Below are 14,130 nucleotides of genomic sequence, written 5' to 3' on the forward strand. Positions count from 1 at the left end.
TGCCTTAAAAGGAAAAGTTGTGCCGGTAAGCTATATCTTTAACTTTGAAGGCAAACTGTCACTGCTTGTAGTTACCAAGGCTTTTGCAGATAAGTTGGTATTTTCAGCGCAAAGCAACAGCGACTGCAACAATCCACTAGCACCAGAACAATCTTTGCGACTCACTTTACCAGTTGACTCCATTTCCCTCTGGGATTCATAAAGTTTGTCTTTTTCTGATTCTGATTCTGACTGCCAGCAACCTCCAGTAACCACTCCCCAACCGGGAAGGTAGTACACGTTTTTCCACAGCAACCAAAAGGCTGAAAACAAAGCGAACTCCGGCAGCAAAAGAGCAGCGTTTTTATCAGTCACCACTTTAATACAAGTTTCAACTAGTGTTTAATTAGTAGTTTCAGAAGCTTTCTTACGTCCTTTTTTCTATCATTGGAATGCACCAATGGATGACTAAGTTCGTAAGTGGCCGGTCCTTATACACAGTATTTGTAATGCTGCTTTCTGTGTATGTGTGAATTTCAGACATGGCACGCCGTTGGTGTACTTTGGAAGGCGGCTTCCTGAGTTACTATGAGAGCGAGCGAAGCCCTTCAGCCATTGGCAGGGTGGACGCCACCGAAGTCATTAGCCTGGCTGTCAACCACACAGAGACGATGACTGGAGCTGGGTATGAATGCACACACAAATCAACTAATTAGTGAAAGTGAGTACATGAAGAAGAAAATCTAAAGGCTTCAGGAAATTACTTCAGTCCAAATCACAGACTAGATTTCAAAACTTTTTGTGTTCCCCTAAGCTTGAACTGATTCTTTTCAAATGAACATCAAACTTATTTTACTGCTGTTATTTTAATATGGGTGTAAGACAGTGCCAGCATTTGTTTTTTTTAATGTATTTCTTAAACATATTGATATTTTTTTAAACTCACAATATGAGCTGTCCAGAGAGAACTCTTAAATAACCTCAAACCTCCCAGAGCAGCAACAAACACCATCACATGTCCAATAGTAGCCCATGAGACTGTAACAGTTCTTTAAACCTCGCTCTTATTGGCTCATTGTCTTACTAAATTAGCCAACCTCTAAGTTTTGCCATGAAACTCTTCCTTAAAATCACCTCGTACAATTTTGGATTTATCATTCCCTCAGTGAATCTATCCAGGCTCCGAGGTAGTGAAGCAAAGCCCAAACCTTGATGCTCCCTCTACTTGTGCTCTATCCCGTGCTGTAATTACATTTTTCAGGGTTTTTTTCCCCCCGCTTTCAGACAAAACATTATAAATTTTTGCCTAAACCTTCAACTTGAAACAAATTGAGATATCAGAGGGGGACAATGCTTCCATTAGCATCACTTTTATTCAGTGTTTTCTAACAGTGGAGCTACAAACGCAGATTTAGAGATTTCTGCAGAGATGTTGTGTTTCTACACTTGGCCCACTTTCAGGATTGAACGTTCTGCACTTGGTGTGATCTTTGCATGATGCCAGCTATTTTCTTATAGATGATTTGTGTTTTTGTGGGTTGGTTTAAACTTTGGTCTTCATAAAGGCGTTTGTAGCTTTTTCTGGCTTTGCGCATCTCTACGAACCTTCGATGACCTTCAGAGTTGTTGCGATGTTTCACACCAATCCGTCTTTATTGTGTGCCATTATTTAGAGCCAGGGACACCTCTGCAAGTCACGCATCCCATCCTCGTCATACCAGATATTCACAGCTTTCCCTGCTGTGCTATTAATGTCGAGCATTTAACATTAATTTAAATCCAGTATGTGGGGACCGCACATAAATTACACTTTGCAGGAGATCAACAAGGTAATAAGGCTTTCATAAACACTCAACATTTAAATTTACTCTTATTCATGCACATCCCTCGTACATAAGCATACGCAGCACAACCCTGCAGTTAAACTGCTTTGAAATGCTTCATTTGCATCCTCTCTACTAAATCATAATTTATGTGATTGTTAAATCTGCTTTAAGGACACACGTGTCACACATACACAAAAGGCATTTTGAATAATTTATTTCTTTTATTGGTTAAAATAATTTTTACCGCACGTGTTATTCATCTATTGCAGCACCACAGCCTGCTTGACGTGGATGTATATCCAGGCTTCTGCTCTGGTTCTTTCCCCTCGTCGTGTGTCTCATTAGCATAACCTCAGACTGAGCATTATTCAGTTTTACAGAACCATCAGGGCTTTATGAGCGCTATGTTTACTATTTACTTTGGTGGGGATGCAGTTTTAACTGCCACTTCCTGTGTTCGTGTTACCGTTCCACCTCACCCCGATTGCGTTCAGCACTCCTCAGTCAGATTATGATGCAGCTACACCACAAAAAACAGCAAAAAAAAGTTGCTTTGACAACAAACTTTTATTTACTTATTTATTTATTTCTTGTGGAAGTGGTACAAACACTCAAAAAAAGAATCAGCAGATGTCCCCATACGTCCCCGCTCACGTGCGTCACACTCCCACTGCATCCTGTATGTGCGTTCATGTGCCTGTCCCCCTGTTCCCGAGCTCGGAGTCTGATAACTGCTTATGATTAAAGCATAAGCCAAGTCCTTAATGATAGCAGCAGATGTTATGAAGAGGAAACAATGCTTTTATTTGTAAATGTTATGTATACAGCCATTAGAGACACATCTGGCTTGCTAAAACTTTGACCTTTTTTAATGAGCTGGACACACACACACACACTGCCGTGACAGGTTACACTGATAATCATGCGTGTGTGTGTTTGGTGAGTTTTCTACAAAGCAGCATCGTCTTGCACCATTTTTAGCCCTGCACATAAATCTCAGTTACAGGTCACGGCGTGACCTCGGCAACAGCTATTATTTCTCCGTCGCTGGCGCTCATAATGGCCGTGCGTTTCACTAGATTAAGCTCTGCCTCGCTCCGTCTCAATCCTGCAACTTCCAGCGTTCCCAGCATGCCCGTGCACGGAGAGAGCCGGGACGTCTCACCTCTCCAATGTCTGCCGCTCATGAATATTAATGTATGCAGATGACACACTCCCACCAGCAGCCTATCACCGTGCTGCAGGAGACCGTAGGTGTCATTTCCATTAAACATGGCATTTGGGTAATTTCACCGTGGCAGAGGACACCGTGAATTATAGCGCAGCCCCAAAACATACGTTGGCTAAAGTTTATGAATATTAGAAATCCACTCCTAAGGAATTAATGCAAAGGGAGTATGTTAGCTGGTGATAAGTTGATTTTTTTTTTCTCCTTGCCTAAAAATTATTTTCTTACTCATCTGCCTGTTCTGACAAGAATATTTGTAAGTCGATTCCAACCTTCAGATTTAGCTAAAAGCCCTGGAACTGCTTCTTTTTCGTCCTTTTTAGCTGCTTTTTGGTGCGGTTTCATTATCTGTCATGTTCGTTATCATGTCCTCCTCTCGCACGCAAGCTTTTTGGAAGAGCTTAGACTTCGACTTTGCAAGTGACATGGGGTTTCTATGTAGGGCAGGGAGTTTAGACTTTTCCGAGGTACACGAAAGCATTGAGGAGAAACTAAAAAACTACAAAAATACATGTAGATAAGTTTGTGCACATTTAAAACACAGGTAAGTCTTGTACAGCAGGTTTCCTCTGTGAGGAAGTGTTTCTTAACTCACTCTTAGTATAAAAAACTATTTTAACAAGTAGTTTTTTATACTTAAAATAGCACGCACGTGTGTAATTGAAGCCTACTTGAAAATTGAATTGAACCAATTTAAAAATCTGGTCTCTAATAAGGAGGGTCAGCTTTTTACAGTAATGTGTGAAATATTTCCTTAATCATGGAGTTTTCACATGTGCAATAAAGGACAGAGAGCTCTTTTGATTGCTGTGATAAGGTGGCAGCATGCGCGTGAAAATTGAGGGTTCCTTATTTGATTTTCATCTGTGCAAAGTAGTAGAACTGAAATTCTTACTTAAAGAGTCCCGGATAAAAAGATGAGAAGTGTGGAAGAATCATATCTTTGGATATGCCTCCAGAGCTGCACAGGGAGAGCGGTTCCATCTGGTTTCATCTGGTCGACCTAGGAGGAAACTGACGGTCAAACTTTAGGGTGATGCTGTGGTCTTTGCAGCAGTGGCATCATTGTGCGAACAAAACAAAAGCCAGACAGAGTAGATTGAGGTAAAACATGCAAAATAACAAAGACAAAGAAGAAATATAGCTGATTTATGGCGGCAGAAGCGTGTTATAAAACTGTTTTGTCCCCACGCAGGAGGACATAGCTGGGAATTATCATTCTAATGTCCATGTACATCAAACTTGATGTCATACCCAAGTTTATCAGATCCGTCCTGCACAGCGTGGCGTGCAATAAAGTTTCTTGGGCTGCTAACAATTGCATCATTTGTATCATAGGTGCCTTAATTTCTCTTGTGGAAACGTGGTGGGACCAGACAGACAGCTGTACATCTAGGACAACATTTTGAACATCTCCATATCTATATTCAGATAAAACTGACTGATATGTGTCACTAAGACTAGATGGTCAGGCTCAGGCTCACATAAAAAGACAGACTTCAGACTCTTCTGAGGTGTAAACTAACCAAATCACCTCTTTGGTTGCACTTTAACCATCACAAAGCAAGAGACTAAATGTCATTATGTGTTCATTTTCTTATTTCTGTCCATTTATTTTCTTCTGCTAATCCAATTCAGGGTCACATGGGGGTCTAGAACCTATCGCAGCTGTCATAGGGGGGGAAGGTGGGTGCAGTGTGGACGGGTCACCAGCCTGTCGCAGGGATAGGTAAGAGAGACAGACAACCATTTGGGCAATTTAGAATCACCAATTAGCCTAACCCCATGTGCAAGTGTATGTACTTTGAGAGATAGGAGCGCAAACACGAGGAGAACATGCAAACGCCAGAGCAATGGATTTGAACCCGTGACCGTCTTGCTGTGAGGGCATAGGGCTAACTACTTTTTTCTGGTATATATGTGTATATATTGCTAGAATAATAGACGGTTACAATATTAAACATGGTGTATGTGCAAGGAATCCATGTGAGGCAGGTCCAGACTGCTATAACGAAATAGCCAGAGTGTGCAGATATCTCCAATATGGGTATTTCAGGTACACAGCACAGGCTGTGAGGAGAAAAAGGCCACACAGTTGCTGTTCAAACAATGGCCTAAAAGTAGATGACGCTGGATGAACTAACTAAGCTGTAGCAGGGCCCAGTATGGGACAGACGAGGATTATTTTGAACTGTGAATCATGCAAAGCTGCTCTCACAGATACTAAAAAAAGGAATATAGAGTTGGAAGTAACCATAACAGGTCCCTTTTTAAGAAATCTCAAAGTTACGTCATCTCGCAGTCTATGAATAAATCCCACTACAGGACAGAGGAAAATGAGTGACTTCAAAGTAAACTCTTTACTAAAATTAGTGTTTCTATTGTTGTCGTGTGCTTGTTACCTCGTGTGTCGCTCGCCTGCTGCAGCGTGATTGTGATCTGTATCATTTTTTTTTGTCCTTTGTTACAGTGCATAACCAACCTAGTGACTCTTTTCCCCTGCCTGAAAGTTACACAACAGCTAAACTTTCAAACTCAATTTAAATTTAAACAACAGCAAGGACAGAAATATCCCTGCAGAGCTCTCTGCTCCATGAGAACAAATGCTGCACCCTGTACCAGGGCAGGCAGGACCGAATTCTGATCACCGTTTAATAAAGGCAGAAACCATCTTACTGCCTTAAGCTGACTTCTCCCACCAAACTGGTGTCCACATCAACTTTTTTTAAAGGCATAAAGTTTGATAACTACATGTAGTTTGCTGTTGTGCAGATAAAGTTTATCCGTGAGGTGGTCCATAGGGGACAAACCGTTTCAAACTGATGCCATGTACAACACAAAACAGTGACCCATGTTTGCTTCTTATAGCTCATGTTCTTGCTCACATCATTATTTCAACACCTTTCTGTCTCTCCTTCCTTCTAGTTCGCTTCCTGTTTCTTTCTCTCCTCTTCCCCCTCAGCCGCTCCGTCCCTCTGGGACTCTCATGATGCAGCGTTCATCTCTCATCTCTCTCTTGTCCTTTCTTTACAAAGGAATTTTCCCCAGCGCATCAAGGTAACCCCGCCCCCGCCGCTCTCTCCCTCGCACTCCCTCTAGGACCCCCTTTCTAACAAGCACCTGCAAGCCTCCCAGCGCGGAGGCAGCAGGGGGGGATTGCAGGGAAAGGGGGCGGGCCAGGTCACGCAAAGAGCGCACAAACACCCATGTCTCTCCTGTTCCCCTGACACGTTTTAGAAGCGAGCAGCTTGGCGCTGCCGTGACCCCAGCGACACGCCACCTTAAACAGCCGTCGCTGTAGCATTTAGAGCTGCCCTCGTTGTAGCGCACCAATAGAAAGGGAACTACTGCTCGCCAGTATGTGCCGACCATTAAGCGAGTGATACTCTGACCCGTGCACCTCCACTGAGGGAGATGGAGGCAGAAACAACAGGAAGAGAAAGACCAACAAAGATTAATAGTTGCCTTTGGGTTGCAGACAGCAAGGGTTTTACCTGCGAGTGTGGGGATGGATGAGTGCATACTGCCTATTCTTTTTCTCTTTTTCCTTTTTTTCATTTCACGTGTTTGGTGCACGCACACCTTCAATTTTTATGCTCAAATATGTTTTCAGGCAGGTGAATATCCACCGATGATCTGCTCTGCAACACATTTAAGCAAAGACCTGTACAGTGATCACAACAAGAATCTTATTGTTATTAAATGTTGTTAAAACAACCGACTGCTTCTAATTTTATAAAAGCTGTCCTCTTAATGTAGACATTCGAGCTTGGTGGGTGAAATCCAATTAAGTCTTGTGATTGTGATATACGAGGGGGGGGGGCTTCTTTGTTGTTGCTTTATTTACAGATTGCCGATGGCATTTGTGTCAACACGTGAGGTGGGATAACGCCTCATAAAGTGTGTTTCGCATTAAAAGTATAGAATGGTGGGAAAAACACTAAATACAGAGGCCACACATGAGCCAAAGTCTGCTTGAACTGTGCTGTAGTGAACATTTTTGATAATCATTTCCAGTTTGCAGTAAAACAACTTTAATGGTTTTTGCAGTTTGCAATTAGTAATGGTTCTTTGAAGGAATGTATTTATTTGTACCAGTTTCTGTTTGACCGCTTTGTTAGACAGGAACATGAAATTTTATATGTGGTTTAATGAATTACAGCACCACAAGGCAATGTTAAATTAATGCATTGAAATTAATGAAAACTTTCTCCTTTTTTTTCTTTTAACCCATTTTTGCTCCGGTCCTTGTACCTAACCACTTATAGAGGAATGATTTTTTTATTTTGTATTTTAAGCCACTTAAAACTGACCTTTGAATCATTCGTGCATAGAAAAGCTAACAAAATATAAAGAAATGGCCGGTATCTGTACATTGGCAGTGTGTCTCTGCAACAACTCTGAGACACTGAGAGCACAGCAAAGATCCCACATATAGAACATTATAGAGGCTAAATACTAATGAACGTGTGTGCCAGAGCACCATAGGAGTGGTGAATAAACAAACTCGCCACTCTTAAACAAATCTGGTAGAGGAATGTAAAACAGAAGTGGCCTTTAGAAAGGCACTCAACTCTCAGCTGCTTCAGGAAAGCTGCCCAGCAGATCTGCCTGGATTTAACGTATGTATTGGTCGCGTGAAAACTGAAGCTAGATTTGGATGCTTCGTTAGCCGTTTTCTGTTTTTCTGTGTGTGTCTGTTAGGCCGTTCTCATTTCCTCGTATCTGATAGTGAGCTGTGCATCTCTGGCAGGGCTGTGTTTACCGTGGAGCTGTACCTGCAGACGGAGCGACTGCTGATTTTCGGAGCGGAAACACAGGAAACGCAGCATGACTGGATTCAGGCGCTAACAAAGGTGACACAGTTTGCAGATACAGTGCACAATGACACTCGTAAACAATTATTTTCTTTGTGTCTTCAGTGAGCCTCAACCTACCTTTGCTTATTTCATTAAGAGATGTAGTCTCTCTTTCCCTTCCCTCACGTACTGACAGAATCATTCAACACTACACAAACCTGTCCCTGTTTTATCCTCAACTCCCAGGAAACCCAATCATGGACACTGCAACACACAGCATCTTTAATCAATTCGTTTTTAGACCTAGGCACAGTTGAGTGTTCCTGCTTAAATTACAGAACAGTGTCTAAAGAATAGCAGTGAATGTGTCTACGGGTGTCTGTTTAAGGAAAATGAGGCTTCAGCTGTGCTATTAGTTTCACATTTTTAAAAAAAAAACAAAACAATAAAATAGGCTGTTGTCGTCACCCTGCCGGGCAGTCGAGATCAAAGCAACATAGAAGTTTCAAATTTATATCATGGATGTATCTTTCTTGACAGGGACGTCACCTAGGATTTTGAAACTGATAACACAGGTGTATCCACTAAAAATCTCAGAAAATATTGAATCTCAGTGACCTTGACCCAAAGGTTAGAGGTCAGTGGTCAAGTTTTCAGAAAATCTTGTCAATGTAATATTTTACAATAACAATGCAAGTACTAGGAGGCTGAGGGGTAGCACTGGCCGCTGCCAGTGTTTTTAATTATAGACATTCCTAATAAATAAGACTCCTTTTTGTTTACTTATCGGATCCGCAGTGCTTCATCCCACCTAAAGTTGAGGGACTAGTGCGGAAAGAGAGTGAACTGATTGGCAGACTCCACTACAAAGAAGGTCACGACCTGTACTACTGGAGGATGGGCTGGTTTATGCTGGAAGGCTCTTCCCTGCACTTCAGCTCAGGAGAGGAGGAGGGAGAGGAGGAAGTACTTCAACTCAAGCAACTGCAAGAACTCAGTAAGCATTTTTCCCCCCCTGCCTCTCACTGTGTGCTCATGCTGGGAGCTCAGTGAAGTTGCCGTCTGTATCATTAGCCAGATAAGAAGTTAGATATTGTAACTCAACGTAGGTTCAGTGGTGCATAATCAGGACTGAAAGTCCAGCAAACTTGAATTTAATAGACAGACCCTCCCTGTCTTGTTGAAGAAACTTTGCTCTAATAACTTTTTGTCCATGATAACATAGTTTGGCTCCTGAAAGTCTTGGCTTTACTTCTCCTTTTTGACAAATAACCATGAATCATCTTATCCAAGTATATTAAAAAATGCATTACATCAATAGCAAGGTTACTGTCTTTTCTCCAGTTTTGAATTGAGACACATTTACTGCACAGAAGTACAAGTGTGCACTACTGTGTGTGTACTGCTTTCAAGATTCAGATTGTTGCACACATACTTGAATTCATATATTTAAATTCACCAACTCAGCCACCTAACAGTAACGACACCATGTAAAGCAATCATATGAAAAACTCATTAGACAAAATGCATTATACAAGTATAATCATGTGGGGAAGGGGGGGGAGTCACATGCACAGGACTGCTGTGCGGTTCTGTGCAAAATGACATACACCCTTACTGCTTCCATAGGAATTAAGAGGAAAAGACACAGGACGTGGGCACCTTGTAGTCCTTGAGTTGGACAAAAACTCCTCTGTTTACCAAAGTATTCGAGAGTCAGATGTGAGGCTGTCTGTCTGACACCTTAAGCTTGACTGAAACTGGGTCATGCAACAGGGAAATGATCCCGAGCACAACTGCAGATCTGCAGAAGAATGGCTGAAAAAGGTGTTGCAATAGCCCAGTTTATGTCCACACCTCAGCCTGATTAAAATACTGAATACATTAGCAGAGCTGTATATAAAAAATGTCTGCAGACCTCATTGAATTGAAGCAGCATAAAGAAGAGTGAGACAAAATTCCTCCACACTGATGTGAAATAATGATAAGAAGTCATACAGAAAACCATTACTTTAAGTTATTGCTGTTAAAGCTGGCTCATCAAACTATTGAATCATAGGGTGTACGTCTTTCACAGGACTGCAGAGATTCATTTGAAAAACTTTCTTTTTTACATGACTGCAAGTTTAGCTTATAGGATTAGAACAGAGACATGATTCTCAGTTTAAACATGAGAGGTCCCGTGTCTGAATCCCGGACGAGCCCCCAGTTTGTCACTGCCTAACTCGTAAGGCTGCAACAAAAAGGCTTGGCACACTATTTGCATTTCAACAAAGTAACTTTAAAAAAAAACTTGGCTACATTAAATGCAAATCTAATTAGATGTGGAAACTGGTGGGATCAGTGGTATGGACATGTATGACTACTAGCATGCTAGCAGACAGGCAGGTGAGTGAAAGACAAAAAGACGTGGCAACAACATTTTTACAGTTTGGGAACATAGGGTCCAGGTGCTCCCAGTTGGCACTGACAAAATCTTCCCTGGACTTCAGCAATCTGGAACTCATGCAGAGGAAAAATTGAGGGGGATCGTGGGACTTATTTGAATTACTATAAAACCCCCAAACTTTAATCCTGACTGCCTTTAAAAGAAAACCCATTACTGACTTATGTACACATAAAATTTATTTGAACCTAAATAGTAAAAGTTATATTGCTCTCTTAGTTAACACAAACTGTATACCTCAGCTTTCCCTAAATTGCCACAGTCTACATGAGCAAACAATCCCTTAAAAAGCTTCTGGTGGGCCTCTAATAGGCAATAAATCAGATTTTTTTTTTTCATTTTTAATCTCAGAGCCCAAAGCAACCATATCTGTTTCTGCTTGATAGTGTCAGCGGTCAATTGCTGTAACTTCATGATGAATGTGCTGAGATTTGTGGCTTTGTAGCATTCGCTCTATTTTCATATACTCTCTGTAATTTCCAAAAAAACTACCAATCCATAACACCCTCTTACTGCTTGCATTTATACCTACTTAATGATGTCGGAGGATGCAAAGACATTTCAGCTTCTCACACCATTACACATTTCAGCTGAATCTCACTCCTCTATCTGACTAACTTAGTTTTCCATAATATGAAAAAGAAGAAAAAGAAAAGACAAGCTCGGAGAGGAGGAGCAGAGGAGAGAATAAGAAGCTCCTCCGGTAGAGTGAGGTCAGTAAATGTCAATATTACCTAATGCATCGACAGGCAATCGTCATTCAGATGAGATTTGGCTTCCCCAGAGCTGCTAACAAAATCTTTTATGAAAACATGATCTTTTTTTTTTTTTTTTTTTAGAAGAAGAAGAATTCATTGCTTTCAAAAAGCCACATAATGTTCACAGTATGAGGGTGTCACGGTAGCACTGTTCCCACAGCCCACTTACACGAATTTTGCCAATATGTTCTCATTTCTGGCAAAATTGCAAGTTATTTAAAGGACAGTCGGTGCGGAGTGGCTGCCAGTCAGCGTGGAAGGCTCAAAAGTTCACGCATAGTTTGGCAGATAATAAAGATTTTGGAACATTTCAATGAATTGCGCCAGTGTGATGTGCGAACAGAAGGAGGGGAGAATCAATGGATCTTTTTAATCCACTTACAGCTCGACATGGATCAAATCGCGCAGAGCGCCGCCCCATCTTCTCACCTGGGGCGGGATAAAGAACTGCAGTGGTGTTCATTTTTATTCCCGGCTTTCTCAAACCATATTTGTCACAGCCGGGGAGCCGTTAGCGCCAGAAGGGACTGTGTTTTGTCAGGGGATGGTAGGTTCTGGAGCACTGAAAGGATCCCTTTAGGATTCACAGTCTGTGACATGGGATTAACTGTTATTTTCTCTACAGTGACACCACCGCATGAAAGGTGCCCCTGTGTAACACTCGGGGATTAAATAAATACACTTTTCAATTAAAAAAACAAAAACAAAACATGTTTCCAGCACGGTTCACCTCAGACTGCATCAGTTTTATTTGCAACTGTGATGTCTGAGAATGTTTTCTTTCTTTTTTTTGCATCTGGCTGCCAGAGTTATAATCATTCCAGTCACCTCTAAAATGCATTTAAAAAAGATTTCCCACTGACGATAAAGCACAAGCCTTAATTTTTGTCTTTTATTCGTTTTATTCTTAATTGCCTCGACTGTCATTTATTCTCTATTCAGCCCAATGACTAAACATAATGATTTATTGCTCCTTGCTAGTTATTCGGTATTCATTTCTCTTGACTATGAAGCACTTGTAACTTGTTAACAGCAACAAAAAAGAATCATATCCCCAAAAGAATGAGAGTGCAATACGTCTTAAAACGGCTTCCCGGGGGCTCAGCTGTGTACTTGAGAGGAGATTGATCTTTTTGTGATGTCTTGTGTCAAGATATCTGCGGCACAAATAACAAGAAGCAAAGTAAAATGAGGAGAAAATGACAGATAGAGCTCGATAATCATTAACCTGTCACGGTGCACAAATCAGCCTTCCCACCCAGAACTTTGTGAAATGAAAGGTTTTCAAACAAGATAAGCACATTAAGTTTAAACTCATTCAGTGCGATTTTTCTCAGTGGATTTCTCTATCGGCACTGGCCTAAATAGAAAAAAAGGAAGTTAATCCCACTGCTCTGCTCAATCATCTAAAGTTTGAGATAGGCATCAGCACAAGACTGCTGTCCAGCATATTTGGCAGTCACATTTAAAATGTGTCCACAATGAGGTTTGTTTAAGGCAAAATTAGATTTTTAAAAAACTCATTTTTAAGATATGTAACAATCGCCGGTCACAGCTAACACGTGTTTCAAAGTCGCTGATAATTCATCTTTAAATGGATGCTAACGTTAGAAATAGCCAATTCGGATTAGACTAGAATTTTTCTCTTAATGACATGCTACAACGTTACATTAATATGTTATATGTCATTTGATTTTTCTGAACAGTATCAGTAAGTTTGAAGGTGCTGTTATGGAAAATGGGGAATACCATGTAAGTCCACTTTTCCAGATACATTGATGAAGGTCCTCCCTGGAATTTCTTTAACCTCTTGTAGCACTTTAGAGCTCAATTTGTAATAACATATACACAAGATTGCTTATAGGGTGCTTACAGATAACAAGATACAAATGGTGCCAAAACATCATGACACAGTCTTGTTTTTATAGGAACATAACCAGATTACGACCACTTGGCAGACAAGTTAGTCAGGTCTGCCATTTCAAAGAGACCAGTTGCAGACGACTTGCACTTCTCGGTGTAGTCTGACTAAGTTGCTGTCAACGTGTTGGCAAATCTATTTGTGTTTATAAATTAGACTTCAAATATTAGCAAACCTTTGCTAATCTGTCTGAAAGTGATTGCAGTCAGTTTGAGTCAGGCTGTGATTGGTTGGAGACAGGTTGCCTCCCACCAAGTAACCTGTGCAACTGCCAAATACCACAAATGAGTGCAATCGCTTGTTGACCACTGGTTTTCCTACTTGCAGGGATATCGCAAACCTTTTTTGCCGGTGTGACAAGCGTCATAAAATTGTGAACCTTTTTTTTAGTAGCCAGTAAAAGTGACCTTTAAATCGACTGAAGAAATTGAAACTGGCCATCACGTGTGATAAGTAAACCAAACACAGAAATCATACATATTGCACAGTCACACAGTAGGTACCTGCCGATCACAAAGTAACCACACCCCAAATAATACCCCGCTTTATTGTCTTTACTGTAAATTAGAGCTGGGCGATATGAGATTTTTTCATATCACGATATGTTTTTTTCATTTCAGGCGATAACGATATCTATCACGATATAAGCCAAATAACTATATTTGTAAGATTTAAATGTGCCGTTGCTCACAAGTAAAATGTGAAATAATCAGCAGCTTGTTTTTAAATATTTATTTCCCATAATAAGTTCAACAGGGTAGATGTACTTAAGGAACATGAGACTTTTTCAGATAAATAAAGGCAAATATTGCAAACTACACAAAAAGCAGCCGCTAAGGCGTTTAAGTTTCAAAATAGAACAAACGAAATAGACTAAATTGTCAATTCCACTTAGAAACAAAATATTAATTCTAAAAATAAATCTTAGTTTGTTTTACAGAAGAACAGACAAAACTGACTAACTTTTGTCAATATCAAATAAACTGAGAACTAAAAAGAAATTCTCAATCTCTCCTTGTTGTATAGCTGAGCTTTTCAAACAGTTTTAACAGTTACTTTAGTCTGACAAAAGCCGAATGACGAATTAGCGCTTCCAGTCAGAGACTGAGGCTACGTCCACACGTACACGGGTATTTTTGAAAACTGAGATTTTCCGTTTTCGTTTTAAAAAAT

The 14,130-nt window shown here is 40.7% G+C and overlaps 1 protein-coding gene across 3 annotated transcripts in view; it reads left to right on the plus strand.

The window, feature by feature from the left end:
* arap2 (ArfGAP with RhoGAP domain, ankyrin repeat and PH domain 2) overlaps positions 1-14,130 on the plus strand; it is a 166,904-nt gene that overhangs the window by 114,503 nt on the left and 38,271 nt on the right. For all 3 annotated transcript variants that reach the window (XM_026162146.1, XM_026162148.1, XM_026162149.1), the window contains exons 15-17: positions 520-664; positions 7,787-7,889; positions 8,631-8,829. In XM_026162146.1, the coding sequence (XP_026017931.1) occupies positions 520-664; positions 7,787-7,889; positions 8,631-8,829 (447 nt within the window). The remainder of the gene's footprint in view (positions 1-519; positions 665-7,786; positions 7,890-8,630; positions 8,830-14,130) is intronic.

Source organism: Astatotilapia calliptera, chromosome 3 (assembly GCF_900246225.1).
Source record: "Astatotilapia calliptera chromosome 3, fAstCal1.2, whole genome shotgun sequence".
NCBI classification, from domain to species: domain Eukaryota; kingdom Metazoa; phylum Chordata; class Actinopteri; order Cichliformes; family Cichlidae; genus Astatotilapia; species Astatotilapia calliptera.